Raw genomic sequence first — 26,946 nt, 5'->3', positions numbered from 1 at the left:
TGGTTTATTCCATTTTTCTTTTTTGTTTGGTTTTTGCTGAGCTGAATTTTTAAAGTTACTGTGAACTAAACTTGATGCCTGAACCCCAAAATATTCCTAGTGCTTTTGTTGTGAAACATGTCCAGTTTTCTAATGGAAAAATCAGTAGGTGCCTAAGAACACTAGAAGTGCCTTGCCATTTCATTTGTTGTAATTCTTGGTGACCTATTGTTTTTTTTCACTGAGATTTTTCAGTATTTCACTAGCATTTTTCATTCAATCATTTGTGCTCTGTTATTAATTAACTTTTTCCTCTTTTTGCACGCCATTGTTCCATTTACCGTTTAAATTAAATTTCAGCTCATTAATTACATTATCAATCACTCATCATTATGGCCAATTTTTGGCATATTTCAACATTTTATTGATACATTAACACCTCATTGATCTTATTTGTTTACAATTGTAGTTTCTGCGCACATTTAAATTTAATCTACTAATTGATACGATATGCATACATATATGTACACTTATATGTACATTTAATAAGCACTGCAGTCGAATTTTTACGAAAATAACATATGTTAAAATTTGTTTATTTTAGGTGGGAGTGATTTGGAAAAATTATTTGGACAACCACTGCGTGTGAATACAGATTTGTAGGTGTGCGTGGCTTGGTAAAATTTATTAAATTTTTCGTGAATGCATTTTTCAACTCTTCTGTGGCTCTTGCGGTTATGCGGTAATTTCATGAATATACATATTTAATGTATCAACGTTTAACAGCCTGCATACTATTGGTTTGGTTTAGTTTATTTGCAGTCCTACTGGGCTAGAATAGGCGTTGTTGTGCTGGTTTGTATTTTTGTTTGTTAATTTCTGACCTTTCAACCGCTAAAATAAAATTCCACTTGTACAAGAACATTTAAATTCATTTCACTTTTTGACCCAGTAAATTTCTATATTTTTTTACTCATCTACTTGGTCGCTTGAATTTCTTAAATTTTTCATACCTTTTCCTTCGTTCTCTTTTAAGTTTTGTGCTTGGTTTTCCTATTTGTTGCTTTTTACACAACTCAAAACTCTCTAGCTTCACTACCTCCCCTGCCCGCCTCCAATGCGACAATTCAACACAGGCTGCTGCCGGTAATTGTAGTGGCAACAAATTGCCGCTGCTGCCTCAACTACAACTACCAGTAGAGCAAGGTAGCACACCACAATTACAATAACAACAAAGTGTTCGTACAACAATCACAAAAATGAATTATGATTGTGGTTGCTTGACACTGACAGCCACACATGCATATGCACATACATACAGCAAACAAGCATACAAACACATATCCAACTAGATAGCTTTAATCCCATGAAATGCCACAACTGACCTGGCTATGTGTCACGGTGCGTATACGTAACCTACCAACCAACAGACACTCACATACACATTCATATTTATGTGCATGCACGCTCACTCATGCTCTCACCCACACAAACAGTGCTACAGCATTCACACGTTACGTATACGCAGTGGATCCTCACTTTAATGGAAGCCGCGTATGCTGTTGAATGGTTGCAAAGGAAGTAAATTTTGTGGTGGTTTCGGGTAGCAAAGAGGCAAAGTAAGTGTTGGCAATGCTATGTGGTTGGGGTATAGAGCGAGCGTGAGCCCAATTTGCATATACGAGTAGTCGTAGAGCAGAAATTAGCGGCGTGTGAAGTGCAAAGGAGATGAATTCGCTTAGTGAAAGGTGTGTGTGCGTTGAAGCTCTGTGGTTGCTTTGGCTTTTGCGGTTGTAGCGCGTCAATTGTGGTATTGTTTATGTGACTTTTGGGTTTTGGTTGAATGAGGACTGCAGCTGCAGGTGAGGCAACAAATAAACTAATAACTTAGCAGAAGCAGCAAGACGTGGAGTTGAACGGTAATTGGTGTGAATATCAACTATAATACATCAAATCGAGTGCAACCAAATTAATTTCAGTGCTCCAATGCATGAAAAAATTATTTCGTTATCTCCAATTGTACTTCTTACATAAATTATTATGTTTTATAAATCAATATCAACCTTAAATTTTTATTTATTCGTTTTTATTATTAATAATATAAATTCCTTTACTCACCTTCGGTACACCGCCCGCTCTTATGTCGCTTACTTGACACAATTCGATGACGTCTCCTTCCTGAGTGGTTGCGTTTAAATTTAGGGCAATGAAAAATGAATAAAAATAGAATTTGTAAATAAATGTTTTTAGGAGGTGTTATTCTGTATGAAGTTATCGTTATAATAGAATGACAAAATAAAAAAAATTTTATTCCTTCTAAATATTTGATAGGTAGATTTTTCACTTAATTTTTTTTTTTTAATTAAAATTAAATTAAAAGTTTTACATTTAATTTTTTATTTTTAAAATTTATACAACTTTTTTTTCCAAAATTAAAAAAACAAGCACATCTAAATCAGTAAAAAAAAATTCAATTTAAAAATTTAAATGTAAAAATTAAAATTAAAAAAAATTTATTCTTAAATTTAAACCAAATTTGAAAATTAAAAAGCACAAAAAAAAAATTTTAATTTAAATTTTGTAACTTGAATTTTTAAATTGAATTTTTTTTCTTCCGATTTTTAGACGTGTTTAAATTTTTTTTTTTTTATCTTTTTTATTTAAATTTTTTTTTTATTTTTAGATGTGTTTTTTTTTATTCTAGAGAATAGTTTGTTTTTCGAATTGTGGTATAAAAAATATTGTACAACAAGTATTTTATGCGTTTATTTTTTAATAAAAAATAGAGGCCTTTAATTCACTTTTTTCTGATTTTTAGATGCAGGTTTATTAAATTCATTTGAGCGTAAAAGTTTGAAAAAGTTTTTATATACATTTTTTTTTAATTAATTGGGTAAATAAAAAATTACTAATTTTTTAAAAAGGTCCTGAGAAAAGGTACACCATATGTAAATTCACTGCCGACCTACGTATTCTGAGAAGTTTAAATTTTCATATTGTCAGCTTTAGGCATCGGCAACTGGTACGCCTTTGGTGTAAAAGTTTGATTTAAAAAGAAATGTAAAAAGTTAGTTAATTTTTCCGTATGCTTTTTAGTTTGTTTCGAAAGTAGAAAGTTAACAAAATTCCATTTTCAAAGACTTTCAATTACTTTAATTATAAATATTAGACTTAGTGCAGAATTTGGAGTATTTATTTAATAGGACTATGAATAAGTTCGTGCGGTTTTACAACTGATGGCGTAACTTGATTATTATTCCATCGATCCACATTTCCAAACATTCATTGGAGAGCTACTGTCGTAAGGCACAAACGTCAGTATAAGTTTTTTATTTGAAGCGTAAACAACAATATTTTTACCACACTTGAAAATGTCGAATTTCGTGCCAAATAATGTGTTTTTGCGGGGAATTCTTTAATATGAAGAAAAAAGCAGCCGAAAGTCATCGTATCTTGGTGGAAGTTTATGGTGAGCATGCTCTAGCTGAGCGAACGTGGTTTTGCACGCTTTAAAAGTGGTGATTTTGGCTTGGAAGACGAAGAACGCGAGGGTGCGCCGCCAAAGTTCATGGATACCGAATTGGAGGAATTGCTCAATCAAGATCCGGCTCAAACGCAAGAAGAGGTTGCAAAAACTTTGGGAGTTGATCAATTAACCATTTCCAAACGTTTAAAAGCCATGGGAATGATCCGAAAGGTAGGCCATTGGGTGCCGTATGAATTGAAGCCAAGAGACGTTGAACGCCGTTTTATGGCATGCGAACAACTGCTTCAACGGCACAAAAGAAAGGGTTTTTTGCATCGAATTGTGACTGGCGATGAAAAGTGGGTCCATTACGACAATCCAAAACGTCGGGCAACGTATGGATACCCTGGCCATGCTTCAACATCGACGTCGGCGCAGAATATTCATGGCCTGAAGGTTATGCTGTGTATCTGGTGGGACCAGCTGGGTGTTGTGTATTATGAGCTACTGAAACCGAATGAAACGATTACGGGGGATGTCTACCGACGACAATTGATGCGTTTGAGCCGAGCACTGCGAGAAAAACGGCCGCAATACGCCGATAGACACGACAAAGTTATTTTGCAACATGACAATGCTCGGCCACATGTTGCACAAGTGGTCAAAACATACTTAGAAACGCTCAAATGGGATGTCCTACCCCACCCGCCGTATAGTCCAGACCTTGCGCCATCCGATTACTATCTCTTCCGATCGATGCAACATGGCCTGGCTGACCAGCACTTCCGTAATTACGATGAAGTCAAAAAATGGATCGATTCGTGGATTGCGGCAAAACCGACCGAATTTTTCACAAAGGGAATCCGTGAATTGCCAGAACGATGGGAAAAAGTAGTAGTAAGCGATGGACAATACTTTGAATATTAAATTTGTAACCATTTTACGTCAATAAAGTTTCAAATTTCGAAAAAAACCGCACGAACTTATTCATAGTCCTATTTTTATTTTTTTTTGTTGTTTTTGCTTTCTGTAAGTAGAAAATTAATTAATTTCGATTTCCATTTCTAAAAGTTTTCAATTATCATACTTTAATAGTAAATATAGACTTCGGGCAGAATTTAAGCTATGTATTTAAGTTTTTTGGTGTTTTTTTTGTAGAAATCTAATAAGTTACCATCTTCAAAGATTATCTATTACTAAATAGGTAAATATTTGACTTAGTGCGGTATTTAAAATATTTATAATATTTACAATATATTATACTTATTTCTATTTTATGCACCAACACTAATCTTAGAACACCCCTCATGTACATAAAAAGTGTCATATTTCATATTTAGCTAAAAAACTCACCCTTCCATCGCTTTTCCAATACAAAAAGAATCCATATTCGTCCACTTTGAACAGGGCATCCTTCTCGAAGTCATTCTCTTTCGTTTCCTTTTCATTCTCAAACCAGCGATCGAAAACGCAGCCAGTGGTCAGTTCCTCCGGCACGGGTATAATCCAATCGAATTCGTACTTTTTTGTCATTGTGTATGGCTTCCGGTTTAACGCTCAACTAACAACGATTAATATACGTAGGCTTTTTACTTTATATATTTATTCATTTATTTATTTATTTATTTACAATGGAAATACGCTGTTGGTTTTATTTCTTCATCTAAAGCTAAAGCTGGTGAGCGTGCGAGTTAGCGCGTGCGTGCTTGAATAGCACAGTGCTTGGACAAGCAGTTAAACAGGAAACCAGTTCCTGCTTGGCTCTTGCGACTAGATTATCATTTTGGTTGTAGTACTACTTTTTCATAGGCATTTCGCAAACTCCCTTTCGCTTCTGCTTCAAGACAGTGAATTTACATTTTTATATAGTAATGGTTTTTTTTTTTTAATATTTAAATATATTTATTAGCAATTATATTTTCTATAATTCAATATGTTTTGCGTGAGTTGATTTTTCCAGCGTCAGCTAACGAGTCGTTTCGTTTGTAGTATGGAATGACTGAGATCCTTCGTAAAAATCTGCAAAGAGGAGGCAAAAAATATTTAGTGGAAATGTCGATCAGACATTTGTTTATAATTTTTATTAAGAGGTGATAATATATTCAATTGACCCAAACTTCTAGTATACAATATAATACCAACTCCCCAAACCATACAATGAGCGTTTCTGCTCCCTTTAGCAGGCGGCCCCTTCTTCTTTGTCGAAGTTGAGTTGATTAAGAAAGTCGATATAAAATATCTAAGCAATAACTATGCCGTTTTCGTTAATTCAAAACACTTAATTGTACATTAAGATCAAGATTTAACTGATGGATGAATTTCAAGAGGACAACAAAATAAACGGAGAAAGAGGACTATAAAACTACGATAAGTCAGACCGAGCTTGTCACGCCACTGAAGACCTCGGAGAAGATATGAGAATAAGGTAGTAGAGGAGTCGGCGGTGTTAGCAGTGTCGCCCGAGTGTCTAGCTAAAGACCCAATTAGCGCGGTAAGCTTCATTTTGATTAGCTCTCATATAAGGTCTTTGTTGCCAATCATCCACTTTGTTATATTCCCACGTTTCACGGTTATCTCAAACCACTTAGACTTCTCAATAAATCAATTTGTACACAATCAAGAAATTCTTGCAGCTATTACTTAGAAGCTTCTTGGATAAGCAGCTGTTTTCTAGTGGCTATTGCACCCCAAGTTTGAACACTCCCAGAAATAGTCAATTACAGTTTTTCTACTGGTTTAAATTTTGCAGCTGAGCCAACGAGAGAGCTGTGATTTTACAAGCTCGCGGAAGAGTCAATGTCTCATAAGAATGGCTGTTAGTCTAAAAATTTCGCTTCTGGACCTTCTTAGCAGTTCCTTGCATTTGACTTTTTGTAGTTGAACTAAAATTGTTTCGAAAATTCACAGATGCGTATCTTATTCTACCCGTCTTCAGCAAGTCATTTGGATTTCGAATGTAGCTCTCTCCTAATTATTCACACTTGGTAGGGCAGCGCTACTACTTTGCATTCTTTAAGACACTTGTTTTGAGTAATTTTCCAGCGCACTCGTCACCGCATAGGTTTCTGTTGGTCAGGAGACCAGGAGCCCTCTCACCCATAGGTATTTTGATTCAGCCATCAAGCTCAATATTGAATTTGGAATTGCCCGGTTTGGAATTTGCCGGTTTGGACTCCTCTGCAGTTTTTTTCAGTACTTTACCTACCCCCTCAGTCCCTAGTACTATCACTGGGTAGATGGTAGAGAATCGGAACATGAAAGAAGCTTTCAGCATAAAAGCATAGATCCTCCCCAAAGCCCTTTTAGAACCATCGTAATAATTGACTAAGGCATTTTCATGATTTGTTTTACCTCTTTTTTAGAAGAAACCTTTACTCCAAACATTTTTCTAGAATCCTGCGAAGGAATACTTCCTAGTTTTCCGGGCTTCAGCAGCCAGAACCTCGGAGCCTGATTGCAGAACTGGCTGCAATTTCCCTGTCGTGGAAGTCCATGAGTAATAGATCATATCTGAAGTATGCAGCACCTTATTCTAGTCTAGTTTTGCATTGTCCGCCTCCTCCTTAAAGTAGAGTTTGTCGATGTAAAATGGGCCCTATCGGGTTTTTGCGCACCAAAAATTGTAATTCCATTGTTTTAACTCTTGTAATTTAACTACCTGCTCTCATCTTGGGCCATAAGATTCTAGCTCACACGTAGCATCAAACTTGTTTCATTTGGTGCTGAAATGCAGCTTCAACTTTTGAATATTCCCGCTGCAATATCATATCGAACTACTTAAACTTTTTCATGTAAAGAAGTCTGTCGCTTACTTAACTTTTTAGTAATTTAGCTGTTTCTTTCCACAACCATTCAACTCCGCATTAAAAGCGTCTAAATGGCGTTTAGTATTGAGATGCACTCATACAAGCACACGCACTCACGTGCATGCACATTTATTTTCCCAAAGACATTCGTCTCCATTGAGGCTCTAATAAACCAATAAATTCGATTAGATTGCCTGGTGTTCCGACAGTCAGCAGACATTCTTGTTTACTTTCTCTTGTTTTTATTCCTGTGTATTTCGTTTTTCTCGCTGCTCATTTTATTCTCTTCACCTTCCACCTACACATCTTCTTGATCTACTGCTCATTCTATTATTTTCAGCTTATTTTTAGGTGTCTAGGCTCTTTATTGCCTCTATTTCCATTAAATTGATAGCTTAAGGCACTTGTACATGAGTAGCTATTCTCGATGTGTAACTTCAGGCGCCTAAAAGTATGCTTCTCTTGTTGTTTTGTATTCAAGTGTATGGGTCATTAACTTCTAGGCGCGCTGATGTATCGATAAATGAAAATATATCACTTTTTAGTGTGTGTGAGTAGGGCGTTATGTACGACGTTGAGTTGAAGTTTAAATTTTTTTTTGAAGGGATTATGATTTATCTTTAGTTGTCTAGTTGTTGGCAGTGATGCTATTAAAACTCTTACAGCAAAAGAAAGAAAAATGTAAACGAAAAAAAATTGAAAAAGCTTTTTTTTATTTTGATTGATTATTTGATTTATTGCATATTTTTGGGATGCAGCTGCTTAACTTGATTTAAATGCGCCACGGCGTATGTTACTCGCTTTTATGTAGTTTTCTATAATAACTGGCGGTCAATTTCAACTCATAAAATTATTTTCACATATTTTTCATTAACAGTAGTTTTTAGAAAATCGTAAAATAAGAAATATTTGACATCCTGTATTTTTCATTTTTTTTCCTTTGTCGTTCCTGCTTACTTTTCTCCTAATCCTACATTTCCATTCTTCATATGCTCGTATGTACTTTTTCTGCTTCAAACATAATCCAAAGTGCACAAGTGCTATCCAAGCACTTGAATTATATTAAAAAATCAAGTGTATTTACAGACCTCTAAAAGTATGCAACAGCAGTTAGAAGTTAGCTAAATCCCATACCTATGCAAAACTAACAAAGGATTTTGCGATTTGTATCCAAATGCCAATACAAGTGCATGAGGAATTGAAAGGAATGTAGAAGCGTAGGGAGTTGGCGAAGAATGAAAAGTTCCAAATATTTTAACAAAAATTCTCTCGAGATCTCCTCATGCTTATCTGTTTGTCATAGAAATATAAATTTACCAGGGCAATTTTTTACAACTAGGCGGCATTTGTTGTGAAGTGTCTGATTGAGAAAAGGATGCTCTGATGTAAAGGCAAGTCTACACAACTGAATCGCTCATGTGTAAACACGACAAACGCACTCTTTATCCTCTTGTGTCACTTGTCATCAATCATGTTTGTTGCTTTCAGTATATCTTTTTGTTGCTGCTTTTCATATACTCTAGCCTATGACTTTAGCTCTATGCAGACAGAAAAAAAACAAAGAAAAAATGGAGAAAAATAGAGACGCAGATACATTAAACTATGTTAGTTTTGATAGCTTTTCCATTTATTTCTTTACCTAACCCCCGTAATTTTTTTATTGGCCTTTTTAGTCATTTAATTTCCCTCTCCTTTTTTATTTGCTTCCTTTTCTCTTTCTTTTTGTCATCTGCTTCCCTGGTATTGTGTTTTTGTTCGCAAAACGCATATTGTATCTACAATATAGCATACTTTTAGGCGCGTATAACATAATTTGGACGACATGGTATGACAGGCAGTGAAAAATAAATGAACAACATGGCGGCTAAATTAAAGGCAAAAAAAAGATTATTAAACCAAGCACAAAGAATTTGTGGTAAAAGTGAAAAGGGAGTTTTCCGTTTAATTATTGCAACAGGTCACTTTTCAGCGCTGCTATTAGAAATTAGGTTCACCAAATGGGAAATGGACACTCTTTTAGCACCTGAAAGCTTTTCTATTAACGAGCTGTGAATTTTCACTAAAAACATTGCGTATTTGGAGGCGCAGAAACTTGAAAAATGTATGTTTGCTTTTAAGAAATACTACATTGTGTCGAAAGTGGGTCATGTGACCTCTATGTGACGCTGAGGTGAGCTACAGCTAAAACCTTTGTATACTTTGAGGCGCAAAAATTAACAAAATCATGCTTATTTTTCCAAGATACTTTACTGATAACAAGAATACTGATTTACTGATAACAAGAACAGGAATTTCCCGCTTGCACAATTGCTTGCTTTGAGGTGCATATAGAGTTAAAATGCAGAGTTTACATTTCTTACAAGCACTGTTCTTGTTGTAATAGTACTAATAATAATAATTTTCAAAAATATTGCAGAGCTTCTAGCTCTCACTTCGAAATCTTATTTGGAAAGATAAGAAAAGTATACGCAAAACAGATCCGCCCGTTTGAGCCATTGAATACAAATTCTCAAAAAAGCTTGCATTCACTGCTAGCTGGTCAGTGAGAGTAAACACTTGAGAGCTTAATTCACTTAGCTTTTTAGGTTTCTAATTCGTGACTCAGTGAAGAACTCAACCACTTTCCTGCAGTGGCTTCCCTAGCCTAAAGTACTGCATAAAGAAAGGTGGGGTGCTTTGCGGCCTAAGAAAATACTGATCAGAGCCCACTTAGAAAATTTAACAGACTACTTAGCTCTTGACACACTTATTGTATAAAAGTCTGACTCATACTTTAAGGTAGATCGGATCTGAGTACAGCCGCTTAAACTTGTAGCTCCCAAACGATTATCCATAGGGCATTGGCTGCAGCTTTAAATCTTAAAAGTTGCACTTACTTTGAAGGCACATATCGTTCTAGTCTAAGAGACGAGTGAAGCCCTTCTTTATTGGGCGAAAAAGAGATTTGTCATTGTCTGCTCAATCAAAATATCAAATCACTGAATTCGTAAGAATTCGCTGGAGCGCATTTTACATGCCTTCTCTTGTTTGCTTGCTGTGACCTCCACAACTCCGCTCTAAATTTGCATCATCTTCAGTCATCTCATTTTCTTATCAATTCTCATTGTATTTGAAAGCGCGCGGGTATGTATCCATTTTATTAAAATCAAACGGTCGAGGTCAACGACAAATATGCACACACACACATACATGCATATCTGCTGACTCACACCCACGTTAAATTAAATGCAAATTTATTTAATATATCTGATTATTTCTATACACAAAATACAAAGCCATATGTACTTAATAGACTAATGTAAATAAGTAGAAGTCAATGCAAAGCTGCAGAAATATAAGCAAGTGATTCAATGGTTTTATCTGCACGCGTCTAATCAGCAAACAATGCCAAGCAAACCACTTGGCTGACAGTCATTCAGAACTTTAACGAAAGTCACTTTAATGATTATACAATAGCAGTTTGCATGCAGAGTGAGAATTTATATGCACTACATACATACGTACATATGTATATACCCCTGCACACATACATAAAAACATTCATTTACTCCCACCAATGGTTGCGAGCATTCATTTGTAATACATATTTCAGCTATTGTGGGATTGTCTGTGGCGGTCATGTGTCTATCATTTAATAGATCCCCGATTCGATGCCCACTGCAGACATGGAATATCATATGATAAGCTCACTTAGAAATGTTTCGCATACAAGTTTTAGTACTTATTTTTTTTTGTTTTTTTTTTTTGTTAAGTAGGAACTCATTTCACGAACTGATCAGGCTCTTCAAGCGTTATATGTTAAGTGTTGAAATTTAAGGCAATTATTTGTGTGTGTATTTTTAATTAGAGATCCCGAATGCAAAGAGGTCTAGCAATGTAAAACAAGAGTTCTGATGAGACTGAATGATGCTTATTGTATGAAAGTTCGTATAGGAATATTTTCTAATGGGAGCAGACAATATTTTTTAACGTAAAATTTGTTACATTTATTCAAAATGAGTATTTGTTAAATTGCAACTATGTATAACTAAGTATATACACAATAAAGTATATACATTCGAAAAGTTTTAGTACTAAGTACTAAAGTACACTTTTTCTTTTTTTGTTTTTAAGAATTGGAGTTGACTGTTAAGTACTAACTTTGCAATATGGTGAATTAATGTTGAATATATGTATATATAATTGGTGCGTACACCCTTTTTGGGTGTTTGGCCGAGTTCCTCCTCCTATTTGTGGTGTGTGTCTTGATGTTGTTCCACAAATATAGGGACCTACAGATTCAAGCCGAGAATTGGAGTTGACTGTTACGTACTAACTTTGCAATATGGTGAATCAATTTTGAATATATGTTAAATTGCGACTGTGTATAACAAATTATAAGTAGAACAATGTGTAAAGATTTTGAAAGTTTTAGTACTAAGTACTAAAATTTTAAAACTATTTTAGTACATTTTAGTACTTTATTTTTTATCATTAGCACTGTCAATATAAGCGAGTTATATTTTCAATATTTAATTTTTAGTTCAATTTGCTTTTGTTTTTTAAGGGCGGAAACCGGTTTAGGAAGCCAACATTTTTATTATTACTTTATTTGTTTCTTTAGTACTATATTGTAATGTTTACGATTTGAGTAATGAATGACTTTCATTTCAAATGCAGTTCTCTCACAGTAGTTTGAGTTTGTTCCAGAAGAACATTTTTCGGAGTGAATTTTTTGTACAGCCCTTGGGGAAGCAGTCAGGATATGGCTTTCAAAAATACATTTTTATTGAAGTATGCTCGAAAAAAATTGTGTTCAAGTTTCAATACTTCAGTAGATTTGTGGCATTATTTGTTATTTTATTTGGTACAAATATGTATATAGAAACATGCATTCCTTATTAAACTGATAACATCTATTTTTAAGTATGAAAGCTTGTTTACTAGTAATTTATAATGAAAAAACGAGGTAAATTCGTTTATATATATATCGTATATTCGTATATATGGAAATCAGTATACAAATTATGAAAATGGATATTAAAAAGAAGTTAGTACATAATTTTTAGTAAACATTTTCTAAAATCAATTTAAATTTTAGTACTCTTTGGTAAAAAGTGTCAGTTAGTGAGTACGACAGTTTATGTACTAAAAATTTAGAACAAGGATTTGCAAAATATTTTTGTTTTCATTTCGAATATTAATTTTTATGTCTAATAATTAATTTTTGGTGACTGTTATGTGCAATATGAAATTTGTATACTAAAAATTTAGAACAAGATTTTGCAAAATATATTTTTTCACTCTGAAATTAATTTTTACGTCTAGTAATTACTTTTCGTATCTAATAATTAATTTTTCATGGCTAATTTACAATGGTTTGTTAATATGCAAATATTTTGTACTAAATTTTAGAGTTACAATGTTAAACTTTGATGATTTCCAATTAGAAAAAGAATTTCAACGTTAGCACTGAAAACACTGAGAATGGAAGCAACTTTTTTGAAGGAATTATTTCCATGTAAATAAAATTAGTTTGAGGGGTTTAGTACTAAAACACTTGAAAGTGAATTTTAGCACTGAAAGTTGAAAGTCTCTTCTTATTTTGCTAATTTCCTTCGAAAAACAGTACTGAAATTTCACGGTCAACATCTCAGCACCATTTTTACTTACTTTGATAACATTTCCTTCAAAAACTATGATAAATAAGCAATTAATAATACATTTTATTCTATAAAGTAAGCCTTTTGCGTTTTAGGACTAAAACACTAGAATGCAGATTTTAGTACTAAAAGTTGAAAACCTCATTTTATTTTATTGACAATAATTCCCTTAAGAAAATAGTACTAAAATTTCACGATCAGCATTTCAGCTCCATTTTTAATAAGTACTAAACTTTTAGAGCTTACTTTCTCAAATACTTTTTTTAAATTTTTATGAAAAGCTATCACGTAATTCAAAATACTGTTACCCGTAGCAGCCTTTGTAAACTGCAAAGCGCCAATGCATCTGAGCATACTTTGCGGCGCTGCAACATGGCATAATATTAATTAATAGAGCGAATCGCGCGCTCTAAAAACTGTATTTTGTGTGCAATATCCGCTTTGAAGGTCAGTTTGTTGTACTTTTTGCCTGTTTAGATTGCCAACATTTCGGTGCTAATGCAATTGAAATGCACGTTCAGTCCTTTGATTCTCGGTACAGCATTTCGGACGAAAATATATTTTATTATTCCACCTTCAGGGCGTGTTGTTTCTTTGGTGGCGCTTGAATTTGGCGAAGTACCGAAGCGGTCAATTGAAGCACACAGCCGCTTGTTGGCCTATTAACAAAATCACGCACCCACTCAACATCCGCATTTACTTTGTTAAGGCTTTTGTTGTTGCCACTATTCGTTCAACAACGACCGACCGCTGTGTGGGCGTACCTGTCTGGGTGTGTCCACTATCAATGCAATGAATTGTAGGTGTTGTCACCGATGCGAGGGAGCGTAAGCTATTGCACACATGCACACGGCCACCACTGGTATGCATTCCGGCCTACTCGAAAAAACCTGTTGAGGTGTCAGCGAGTCAGTGCGCTGAGCGCTGCGGGCTTTTCCCTGTATACTTTTGCCACGTAACTGTGTGTGTGTGTGTTTTTATATTTTTTGTTTTTGTTTATCACGCAATATGCTGCACATTTAAAATGCCATCAAAGCAATTTGCCACTTTTGCATTAATCAATTAAATGCGCATTCGTTCATTTGTCAGCCCTCGCGTCGGTTCGTTGTGCGGTTGGTGGTTCATTGCCGATTGTATGGGCTTAACGGCTGTCGAACAAACTGCACCTAAGTTAAGCAAGCCTTTTGTCCATACGCATTGTGTACATAACAGCATTGCTTATATGTTGCATACTATTGGGCTTTGCGTATAATAAGCTTTTGTTATAAAAATAAAAAATAAATAAAAACAATAATAGGGATATTTTTGTTGCAAAGTGGGAGTTGTTTTAATCTCTTGGGTATGGTTTTAAAATTGGATTCCAGTTCAGTGGGCGTCAATGCTTTTGGGCAGAATTAAATTTAATATGCATTTGGTTTAAAACTTATGAAATAAATACTAATTTATTGACGTCAGTGCATTGGAGAATTAAGTGCAGCGTAATATAATCATATATTTTCCCCTTGCTGTGTCCTTTTCCTCTTTTGCGCCACTGAAACGCTAATTTTATATAAAAGGGGCACGTAATTTTAGGCGCGTTTTAAAATATTTAAAATTTTTTCTAGCCCAATTTACCAGCCACTTAAAAATCTTATCACTTTTTTAGTACAACTTTCGCCTGAAGCTCATTTAGAAAACTAAGAAGCATACTTTTAGATCGCTTACTTTTTAATTACTATCTTACATATATATGTAGTTATTAAATCTTAATGTTCTTTGGTATTGCAGTAACTTAATACCCCAAAAAGTTACAAAAAGCTGTAACATATTTTTAGGCGCATATTAGTTTTTAATTCTAGTCTCACTCGAAAATTTCAATTTGGAAATTTACGTAATAATTAAATTCGTATTTTGCCATTTTCCCTCTGAATTTGCAGGCAAAAGTAAACATTGCATACTTTTACGTGCCATATGTAATATTTGCATGCCTGTAAAGCTTTAAATACAGTTTTAAATAATTTCCAATTTTTAATATAACTGTAGTGCTACGGCATTAAGTTTTAAAATCCCTGCCATATTTGTAGGCGCATATACTACTCACACATTTGTTTCATGTAGTCTATAAAATCCTCTTAATTGTAGCATTTGAGCTGAGATTAAGCGATGGCATACATTTCGAGTAACATTTCGGAGCAACAAATTAATAAAACTGAAGCAGATTTATGTAGAAGCTGCCATAAATTGCCTAAGCTGGCACACACTTTGAATGCACATGAAATTATTTTGAAATGAAATAACAGCTTCACACACTTTAAGCCGATTCTGGTATTGATTAAGGTATAATACTTAATTCTTTGCACTTCAAACTCGCAGAGCTTCAAATTTCAAAAAGTTATTTTCGACAGTATTCGCTCACTTTTCCTGCTTTAAATTTCTTCAGTCTGCCTTTTGCCATTCAACGCACGCCCTTCTTCTCGGTTGCGCGCAGCTTTACGAAGTTTACAGTTTTCAGCTGCTGTGCAAACTTTTTAATTTACGCTTTTCTTGCGTTTCACTTTCAAGCCTTCTCACATTGACTGCCGTCGTTGGTGTTTTGCATTTCACTTTAGCTCCACCAAGTTTTAATGAACTACATACTTTTAGGCTCGTTGTGCGTCGCAATCACGCTTTCTGCAACTTTTTTTTGTTATAAACATTAATTTTTTGCAGTTTGTGCATACATAACAACGACAGCCGCTTTCATGTATATTTAGTTTTCTTTGCATACCCACTGCGCAGCCTGTTGCTTCTTCACTATTCACTATTATCACTTCTTCTCTTTTTCCTTCTTTGGCTACTCACTTTTCATTCATTCCTGTACGATATTGGCATGCAAATGATGTTGCTGACAAATTATATCCGCACAGTTCTGATTAAGCTTCGCATAAGTTGTATTACACTTCTACCTTTGGCTTTTCTGCGCCTATGGGTAAGCAAAGGTTTTGGTTTGAAAACTACAAACTTAGAGCAGTTATTTGTGTATTGGTGAGCGCGTGTATGACGTGATAGAAATTCAGGTCGATGGAACAGCAAAAGTGTGGAATAAACTACGAAAGTGTCGCCGTGAAAGTTTAATCGATTCGATGATGATGATTTCCGGGTAAATCGAAGTGAAATGTACTCAGGAAGTATAAAGAAGAGGCAAACTATCGGAATTATACTTATCTGCGGAAGGAGTAATCAAGTTTAAATTTTTGACTACTCCTTCATTTCAAATTCAAAATGTATGCATCAGTGTACAGTTAGTACGCTTAAAATGGTGCCTGATTGGGGAATTTATAAAAGTTTGCTGAATTTATTTAATAAAAATTAGACAGCTACATATTTTGTATATTTGTATATACGAGTATTTCGATCACATTTGCTGAGGTGAGAAACAGGTAGCTGGCGCTAACTATAGTTTCATTTTACTCCCGATACGTTTGGGAAGCCGTTAAGCTAACTAGGAAAGTACCGCTCTTCAACTGCTTAGTGACAGAAGTACCATTGGAATATCTACGGCCACCTGCAAACTAACATTTAAAAACAACATCATCCAAGAGGCCAATCGGTCATGGAGGGATAAAGCCACATGTCCAAAATGAATAAGAAAAAGGCAAAGGAACTGCTCAGTCTTTCAAGAGAGGATATCTCGAAGTACGCGGCTTGTATAACCGGCCAACCATCCATCTGCCTTTCGTCTCTGACACCCAGTACCCTGATGGAGATAGAAATATTAAAAGAACTGGTCCAAAGTCTCAGATTGATAACAGGTGTAAGAGAGAGATGCCTGTAAGAGGGTTTGGCTGTCAATAAAAACATCAGCCCTAACTAAATTAGATGTGAACTTTCTCTCACTCAATGTTACAAGACGAAGAATACCGCAAATTTTGAGTGAAGATACGTATTTAAAATATCGAAAGAGATTTGCTCAAGCCACAAAGCTGCTACACTCGGATTCACCGATAATCATAAGGTCTGGGTTGATGAAAGAATGGCAAACCATCATTTTTAGCGTTAGAGGCAAAATTTTATTTCGCTGGGTCTAGTGGTTGTCAAATATATGGAGTGATGCTCAAGGGCCACGGCAATCGCGTCACTCCCGAAACTTTCACAGGAGACGCAGGTCATAGCGTTGCTTTGAGTTACCGTGACAAGACCTCACTTTTTTTCGCATATTTTGCTGAAGAATTTCACGGTTAGTCTTGGACGGTAAGTCTTGGACTAACATTTTTCACAATGCTCAAAGAAGTTTTACGCGTCGAAAACTATTTCTGTGCTAAAATGGCCCGCAGTTTGTACAATATTAAATCCAACTTCTTTCCAAAACGATCACGAGGGAACTTCAATGTTTCATCAAAAAAAGGTTCAGGATAATACGCAGAATATTCTGGCCTAACATAAAAAGTAGTGGAGAGCTCTAGAGGCAAGCAAACGAGGAGTCCATCTTACGCCGCTAATACGCAGGATTGGTAGTTGGATAGCATGCACACTTCTTTTAGGTGTTTGGCCGAACTCCTTCTCCTAATTGTGACGTGCGTCTTGATGTTGTTGCACAAATGGAGGGACCTTCAATTTTGAGCCGACTCAAAACGGCAAATGGTTTTTTATGAGGAGCCCTTTTCATGGCAGAAATACTCTCGGAGGTTTGCGAGTGCTATTAAAAAAAAACTCTTTTCCATCATTTTGATGTTCCCGAGTGGTAGTCACGCACCAACCCGTTCGGCTCCGGCGGCGACCATCAAGGGAGTAATTTTTATTTTTAGGCGCTTTCATGTCATAAACTATTCTTATTACTAAAACAAGGCAATGAGGAATACTATTTTTTTTTCATTTCTCAACTTCCGTTTCTCAATCTCCATTTTTTTCTTCACCACTGTAAGCTTTAAACCAATAACTTGCATGCAAGAGCAGTTTCATTATTCGCCCACTATTCAATGCGTAAGAAATTCTGAACTAAAATTTAAAGACCGGAAAATAGAAATAGGAAAAAAGTGTGTAGAAAAAGGCAAAGCGTACGCCTATCCGCCTGCTAGCACAATTCAAGGCGACTAATGGAGCTCAAGTGCCCATGTGGCCCAGTAGACGAGCGTAACAATTGACGCTTGGTCCGCTCGGTCGCCGGCTTGTCTCGCTTGACACGCTCGTACGCTGCACACAAAAACACACACGCACACATACATGTAAAAAATATCTTTTCTTGACGACTGTCGAAATTTATTAGCAGCAAAAGAAATGAAAATGGATGTTGAGTGCGAAAATTTGCCGCATTTTAGGCTCATTGCCAGCTGTCAGCACGCACCCAAGGCTTAGCGTAGGTAAGTGTTTTTGTAAGGAGCACCGTTAGGTGTTTTACATATGCAACATTGAAAGTTATACATGCAAAGACGAGTTTGGTGCTTCGTACCCGCAGAGTTTATAAGAGATTTTAAATTGTTTGCTCTTAGCAGTGGAAGTTGCATAATGTCAGGCGAGCATGTGTATAAGTGTGTGTATGTTTGTATGCCTCAATGTAGCAATTGTGTGTTTTCACACCTGATGGTGCAACACGCAACTCGCATCCATTTAATGCCACTTTTCATGCGTGTTCAACATGAGTGCGTAATTTATGGCCACCTGTGTATGTGTGCGTGGAGAATTTGCAAGCGAGACGTTTTCAAGTCTGAGTAGAAGATTACTCGTTCAAACATGTCTACTACTAAGGTTTCGGGCACATATGCTGGTATCGCTGCTCACGAAAACAAAGCTGCATAAATGGGAAGTATTGAGCACCGCAGACTTTCGTACGAGTGCCAAAAGTTCCTTAGCAAAGCTGAGTGTTCGAAAAGAAGCATAATTACGCAAAAAGAAACAATTATCTTACAACTGTACATATTTAGAAAACTTTTAACAGCTAATGCATATTTTCAGACGAAACTTGTTTTTTAAGGCGACTAACATTTTTCTAGCGCTGACGTGCATTCAATTGATGGAAACTTGGAAAGTTTTTTTTTATGTTGGGTGAGATAGCGTTCAAAATGATTTCGCTCTTACAGCAACCGTCATCAATCCCTCCTCTTCTTCTGGGGAGACTTTCTTCCTGGAACTACTTTCCGCATTGCTTCGTAATTCGCTTTCAACGTATTTTTTAACCGCATTCAAGTTATCCTCGCGTTCAAGCATCTTGCCGAGCACGTTAATCGGCGCGATGTCACCAATCTGCTCCCTCCAGCCATATCTTTTCACGAGCCACCTATCGCAACTAAAAAACGTGAGTTCAGCGTCATGGCTCGATGTTTCGTGGTATATGCACCTGGAGTCATTTACCTTATCCATGCGGTTTAGGTATTTCCGAAAGTATCCGTCTCCATTTGCCATTCGATTTAGTGGAGGGCCGATGGGGCATTGTCACCGCTCCATGGTTTGGCATCTCCGTTTCGCGGCATTAGTGGTGGAGAGTCGCTTTTTTCCTGGAATCCCACACATCTACTCGCTTTCGGGTCGTTAGGTCGATAGGTATCTCCCCGCTGATCACAAAAACTGCTGCGTCTGAGACAGTGCTGTAGGCTGAAGCAACTCTGAGTGCCGCTGTTCATTGTACAGCCTCCGCTGCTTTGCCCTTGGTTTTGCAGGTTAGCGCATCTAGCCAAATTTCGCTGCCCTGCTGACAGTCCTCTTGCGCCCTACAAAGACTCTGCTAGCCTGCGCTACATACGTTTTTTAAGCGTTTTTCCGACGCTGTCATACTAAGCTCAATTCATGATTTATTCCAGATATGTAACATACTTCCAGGCGCTTTAAATATTATAAGACAAAACACTGTGCCAATATTTTTAAAATAATCCTAATGCACGCAAATAAATATTTTCCTATTATTATTTTCAGCATTAATTTATTATAAATAAAGGGTTTTCCAATAACAGGTGTTATTTCGAACAGCCCGCTATTTCGGACAGATGATTAACGATTTTTTATGGCCGGAATTGGATGGTATTGATCTGGACAACGTTTATTCTCAACAAGACGGCGCTACGTGCCACACAAGCAACGAAACCATTGATCTTTTACGGGAAAAGTTTCCAGACCGTGTTATCTCTCGAAGAAGTGGCCATCTTGTGATTTAACATCTTATGATTTTTTTCTTTGGGGCCATGTGAAAGAAAAGGTATCCGCCAATAGCCAATGGAATTCGTGCGGATATCGACGACATAGGACAGCCACTTTGCAATTCGGTTATGGGAAATTTCATGAAAAGCATATTGTCCTGTCAGCGTGGTCGTGGTGATTATATGCCTGATGTTATATTCCACTATTAACGGCATACTTTCCTCTTTATAATGAAAAAACATCCGAACATTTATATTAAAAAAATATCATTTTTCTTTGAATATCAAAATACCACATTTTATTGGAAAACCCTTTATATTTAGTATCAAAATTAACAAAATAAAAAGAATGATAATTTTTATTTTAATAAAATGCGCTAATTGAAAAATTCTCTATTTTTTTCATCAATTCAGTAAAATTAAAGGTAGTTTTCGCCACAAAACGCAGTGTACAATTTTTTTGTTGGTTAACAGTATCTCTTGATTAATATACTGTAACCTGCCTTTCGCCATCCTGTGTAAACTTGTTTAGAAAAAACTTTCACTTGCATAAATTCACATAAATTCCCTAAAGTGTAGCCCACCAATAGGCGCTTCTTGAAATTTTGCCAGTTCGTTGTGTGTCAACTTGCATCAAAACTCACAGGCAACATACAGGTACAGCTCATTTAATAATAAATAAATAAAAACATGGCGGAATATTTTGTTGAAAAAAGCTCTAAGAACACACATTGCATAAATTCAGGCGCCTACACGCCAGCATAGCACATAGCTCAAGTTTTCGTGCTGCCACCTATTTCTATATTTTTTTTCGAGCTAACAACGAAAAGGTATAATCCTTCCTTCAATTAATTTCACACGAAATTGAATTAATCTCACAAACTTTCATTCGCACTTTTCGCGCCTCTCACCAACCTAATCGTTTTTATATTACCCTTTCATTTGCATATAATCGAGCGCTCACAGCACCGCTACATAGAGGCCTAAAAATATGCAAGCGACAAAGTTATAAGTAGCACACATACATATATAGCCGAACCTCTGCAAATAAGGGTAAGTGTAGGGGCAAGCCTGTCAGAGAAAATACGTAAGCGCCGCAGAAAATCGAAGCCACACAGCAAACCAATGAATTTGCAACGCTGACTTACTGAATATTTCACCGCCTTAGCATAAGCCACAAAAGGAGGTATAGAACTCTTTTAGCTATGCGTTGCAAGCAACTGTGTTTGTGGTTTTTAAGTTCGTGTTGGCATATCTTGGCCCATCAGGCGGCTGTAACAACATGACGAACGATTACTGTGCAGCTTTGAATGGGTCCATCCCCTCTCTGCTTGAGTTCTTTATCACCACCATTTCCCCAGTTTGGTGTTGCTGACAAGTTTCGCTATGCACTTTTGCTCATTTCTATTTTCGAAGTAACTTATTGATACTTTCGTTTTTTGTTTGATATTTTTGTGTTTTTGTTTTGTGCTTCTTTTTCTGATTTTTTTTTGTTTTTTTTTCTTTTTGTGTTGTGACTAAGTTTCTTTTCTGGTTCATGGCTTGACAATCTGAGCGCACTTAAAAATTTCCATATGGGTGCACTTCTGCTCTGCTGGCTTTTATGCCACCTCTTTTGTGTGGTTTTCGATCAATCAACGGCTGTCTAAGCTGACTGCCTGGCGTAGTGCCTTGCCGACTATACGACAGCATGCCTGACTGATAGCACTCGTTCTACTACTGCTCGTACAATCTATATTCCACAATTTCATTGCACCAACTTTTGCAACCACCCACAGAATTTTGAAATTAAACTTTACTATGTTATATAACATACAGTGGCGTTTAAGCCCTTTTGATGGGATACATGACATATATTCGTTCACATTTGTTGATGTGGTGTGTATGTGTTGCTCACTTGCATATGATTTACATAAACAAATGCTGCCGAGAAATTATTCAGATACTCTGCCATTTACTATACCATTTACTATATCATATGCCGTCAGAGCTCCTGAAAGTCTACAGGCTTATACTTGCTTATACTGCTTAATAAAGTTGAGGTTTTTAGCGAATGAGCTGATAAAGAACTTGACTTGCTTTAAACAAAAACAAAAATAAATAAAGAAATAAGCCTAGAAGTAAAAAGTAGTACACCATTCTTTGAGTTAAGATTTGCAAGCTGCGTACTCAACGCCCACTTTTAATCTTATGTGGAAGTATTCAGCTCCTAATGCGCGTAAGAAGATCCTCGAAGATTTTATAATTCCATTTAAGTGCATATGGCGGCCGCAATGAGATAGTTATGTGCGCTAATTACACACTTTAAGACGCTAAACTGCCTTCCCCTTGCTGAATGCTACAAATTATGATATAACTAAGCATTTAACTGGATTAATTTGCATAGCAATGTTAGGGAGGATAATTTCAAAGGAGTACACTTTTGGTAAATGTAGCATACATTCAGGCGTAGTTAGAGAGATTTAAAAAATAGTTTAGTAATTTCATTTAATGTTTTTTTTAGTTTCTGCAATTGAAATAGCGTTCTAACAAATTAGCTTGCAATCAAATGAAGTATTAGCTAATTTTAGACGCCTTAAAGGAACTTACTTGAATTCCAAAAATAAGTTTGCAAAAAAGTTGCTTACTTTTCTACTCAACAGTGCGCATTTTCCACGAGTGAAAGGATATTTGTACAAAAATTTCGTTTTAATTTAAATTAATTCTGTTAAAGCGTCCTTGTAATAATATAAAAGTACAGTAGAAACTCGATTCTTGCGACACAATTTTTTCATTGTGTACTCAGTACTTACGACTTTAGAAATTTTTTATCTTCTGCAGTTTTGAGAATAAAACTCGGGGACGCACCGTCAATGTCATTCTGGTACTAAAATTTATTTAATTAAATCAACTGAATGAATTTACGGGAAGTACCTTTGACGGGTTTGCGTTAACTTTTCCATAGTGTGGTCCCATAATGGCAAGGAGAAAATTTATGCTGCTCACAATAAAAGAAAAAGCTGACAATCTGCGCAATCGTTATTCAATTGATTTGCGCAACAAATGGCCCAAAACTTACCAATTACACGTGATATGCCAAAGAAAGCAAACTTAATATATGCCGAAATTCAGGAAAAACCTGGAGGCTTTCACGTTACCAATGGTTGGGTTGCAAACTTTTTGAAAGAGGCATGGAATACAATGGCTAAAAATTTTCGGAGAAAAACTATCAAATAAGAGTGACTCCACCCATTTTTGGAAAATTAGGGGAAATTCCCTATTTTTAGGCGCCTTAAACGAACTTAGTTCAGTTCCAAAAATATCATGCTTGCAAAAAAGTTGCATACTTTACAGCTCAAAAGTGCGTATTAAACACGAATGGAAATAAACCTATTTGTTGCAAAAGTTGTATATTAATTTAATTTACTTTACTTAAAGCATACCTGTAATAGTATACCTTCATTACATCATATACAAATTTTTATTTTGCATACTTTTAGGTGAGTTTGTAAATGGTTTTGAGTTGTTGCATAACTTGCGGTGTCAACCAGTGTTCCACTTACATTTGTAAGAAAACGTAATAGAAACACAAATAAATACAATTTAATTAAAAATTTTCGAAACCTTGGTGCACAATTCATTTTTTAAGCAAATGAAATGCATGCTCTTAGGCGTCAGATCGAGCTTTCACACATTGTGGCATGAAAAACGCGCTTCAGGCTTAACAAATTAACTTTGTTAAGGAGCTACGAGAAAAACAAAGTGGCTGTCCCCTTTTTCATTTGCATTATACAACTCATTTTTCCCCTCGAGCGCATGCAGCTGCAAATTTTCGGTCGGTTACTGTGTTTCCAGTGCTGCTTATTTGTGCGCTCACTTTTATGCGGCGTCGTGCAACGAAAGTGAATCTCTGCGCGCCTAAAAGTAGGCTATTTTTTAGCAAGTAACGCGAGTGATGGCATAACAGAGCATTGTGGCGACTTTTGGCGCAACTATTTGGTTGTAATGCAACTGTTAAAAGTTGAAATTTACAAAATATTAAATACGTGTCAGAAATTGCCTACTTTTGGGCGCTGAGCCAACATTTTCTCTAATCATCGGGTTTTGCCTAGCTTGTTTTATTTCGTTTCGGTTTTTGTTTTTGTTTTGTGTTTCATCTAAATATGCATACATTTTAGCTGCCGAAAAACATGCAATTATAATTTTTTTGTTATTGTTTTTTTTTGCTTTGCCAACATTCATATTTCCACTCCACATTAGTGCGTATTTGGGCTAGCTGTGCGATCTTCGGCCTCATTTTTCGGTCTAATTAAAAATTCTCTTCAATGGCGCATTTACTGGAAACAAAACAGGAATAACTTTTTAATTGCATTTATGGTTAGGTTTCCATTTCACTTTTCCTAGTACACACGCACACGAGCATGAGGCGCACAATGAGATCTCATTTCATTTATGTAAATGCTGTGTATGCATGTGTGCATACACACATACATACATACATACATTATATTTGTGCATAATTTTTAGAGTGCATGTGGCTTCTCAACTTTACTGCTAACGCTGTGACCCTGAAGCCATGTAACACCAATTTAGTGCTGCTGAGTTCTCAGCAGTAAATTTTTTTTTTTTTTCTTTAGTGAGCGCACAATCTGTGATATTTTTATAAGCTTTCAGCAACAAGTTAAGGGACTGTTATTTCACTAAAAATATTCATGTAAAGGAACTCGCGTTAATGAGCGAATTTCCAGTTTTGGCTTTGTCGAAAGTAATCCGAGGTAATTCCGTTAGCAAAAACTTTACTTAAATTTATACAAGTAAAAATAAAAAAATTGATAAATAAAAATGTATAATAAAAAAGTATTACTACGAGTATTATATTAAGTATTATTTTATCAATATTACAGATACCCGTTAACAGAAGCGTACCCACAATGGTTGATTGACAACGTGAAACCTCTTTCGATCGACGAAAAAGAAATTAATTTAATATGAAAGAGTATTGTTTTAAAGAAATTACTAAGTTTTATAAAACAGCGATTATACGAGAATGGGCCAAAATACCTCAAGATCACATTCGTGCAGCATGCAACTCATTTTTTGACCGTTTGAAGGCTATAGTCAAGGCGAAAGGTGGTCATATCGAGCTAAAGTGAATGTATGTAAAAATTGTAATCATTTTTGAACAATTTTGTCTTTGAATACAATAAAAACTAATTTCACACAAAAAAGTTATGGTGTTTCAAATAGGTAACACTTTATATCGTTCACCCTCTATGATCAGAAAGTAAGGGGAATGTTTAAATAAAACAAAACAAATTTGAATTTCAGGCAAATTTATTTTATCTCATGACCCATATGAAGCAACACACATGTGCCAACGTTTGACCCAGTCCTCCCTGCACCCCTGGTAGACCGACGAAGGAATGGCCTCCAGCACCTTCGTCGCATTCTCTTTGATCACCTCTATCAAATGAAATCTCCTTCCACGAAGTGGTAACTTCAACTTGATTCAAAAATATTTATAATGTGAAAAAACTGGAAACCAATACAAATAAAAGCATGCAATTTCAAGGTAAGGAACGTTTTTTAAATGCTTTGAAACAAAATATTAAATTGTTTTTATACACACAGCCAGCGTCAAAGAAGAGTATACTCTATATACTGATAAGTTTTGACTATTTACATATTTACTTTTTAGTTTAAATTGTTTTTGTATAAAAATATAGTTCATACTACAACAAAAACCATATGTAGGAAAGTTTCGAACTTTGCATAAAATGTGTAAAAATTCGACAAACTTCAAATTCAAACTTTTGACTCAAAATGCTTAGAAAATGTCTGAGTATGCAGTTTTTAAGCTTATTAAATTTCGGGATACAAAGGTGCAAGTCTTAAGTAGCTCAAAAATCACACTGATTTTTCAGAATTTTTTTCATTACTGTGAAGTTACTACTTGAAATAAAAATTATCTTCAGCGAAAGCAGCACTTTTTCCAAACAGCAGCACTCAAAAACAAATTTCCAATATTTTATTAAATTTTCATCAGAATATTGAAGATTTTGTGGTAATTTCTTCACTTTTCGTGCTCACAACTTCGCAAGATGGAGATAACCCTGACCAAAAGCAACACTCGTACATGTATTTTTTGCTCTATTGCGCTGCCCCCTGTCGTCTTTCTGTTCAAGACTGCTCTTCAGCTACTAACTAAGGCAATATTAATTTGTAAATTTTTTGAAGAAGAAAACTTTATAACGGGTCACTTTTTTGGTACTATCTTTTTAAACAGTTGGTTTAAACCGCTAACGCACGTTTCGTCTTTTCTTTCACTGTCAAACATTTTCAGTTTGGTCTATAATTTAACCATGAATCGTCTTACAAACGAACAACGCTTGCGAATCATTGAATTTTATTATAAAAATGCGTGTTCTGTTAAGAAAGTTCATCGCGCGCTTCTTCCATTTTATGGTCCGTTTAATCGACCCACTGAAGCGGCTATTCGAGCTATTGTGACTAAATTTAGAACCAAATTTACATTATTGGACATCAAACCACCAACACGCGTACATAGAGTGCGAACTGAAGAAAATATTGCAGCTGTATCGGCCAGTGTTAATGATGACCATCAATTATCGATTCGTCCCCGTTCGCAGCAATTGGGCCTCTGTTACTCAACAACGTGGAAAATTTTGCGAAAGAATTTAGGTGTGAAGCCTTTCAAAATACAGCTGGTGCAAGAATTGAAGCCGAACTACCTACCGCAATGCAGAATTTTTGGTGAATGGGCTCTTGGAAAGTTGGCCGAAGATCCACTTTTTTATCGAAAAATTGTGTTCAGCGACGAAGCTCATTTTTGGATCAATGGGTACGTAAATAAGCAGAATTGCAAGAGCTACCAATGTATCCCGAAATGGTCACAGTTAGGTGCGGTTTATGGGCTGGAGGTATCATTGGACCGTACTTCTTCAAAGATGCTGCGAATCCTAACGTAACTG

General features: G+C 35.7%; 1 protein-coding gene across 2 annotated transcripts in view; it reads right to left on the bottom strand.

Moving 5' to 3' along the window:
• Nucleotides 1-26,946, bottom strand: part of LOC129236805 (1-phosphatidylinositol 4,5-bisphosphate phosphodiesterase) — a 186,044-nt gene that overhangs the window by 42,104 nt on the left and 116,994 nt on the right. For both annotated transcript variants that reach the window (XM_054871043.1, XM_054871041.1), the window contains exons 4-5: nucleotides 4,799-5,464; nucleotides 2,098-2,157 (exon numbers count right to left, since the gene is read on the bottom strand). In XM_054871043.1, the coding sequence (XP_054727018.1) occupies nucleotides 2,098-2,157; nucleotides 4,799-4,978 (240 nt within the window). In that variant the 5' untranslated portion in view covers nucleotides 4,979-5,464. The remainder of the gene's footprint in view (nucleotides 1-2,097; nucleotides 2,158-4,798; nucleotides 5,465-26,946) is intronic.

This window comes from Anastrepha obliqua, chromosome 2, assembly GCF_027943255.1.
Source record: "Anastrepha obliqua isolate idAnaObli1 chromosome 2, idAnaObli1_1.0, whole genome shotgun sequence".
In the NCBI taxonomy this organism is placed as follows: Eukaryota; Metazoa; Arthropoda; class Insecta; order Diptera; family Tephritidae; genus Anastrepha; species Anastrepha obliqua.
Note: the sequence above shows the minus strand (reverse complement) of the source record. Positions and strands in the feature narration are given on the sequence as shown.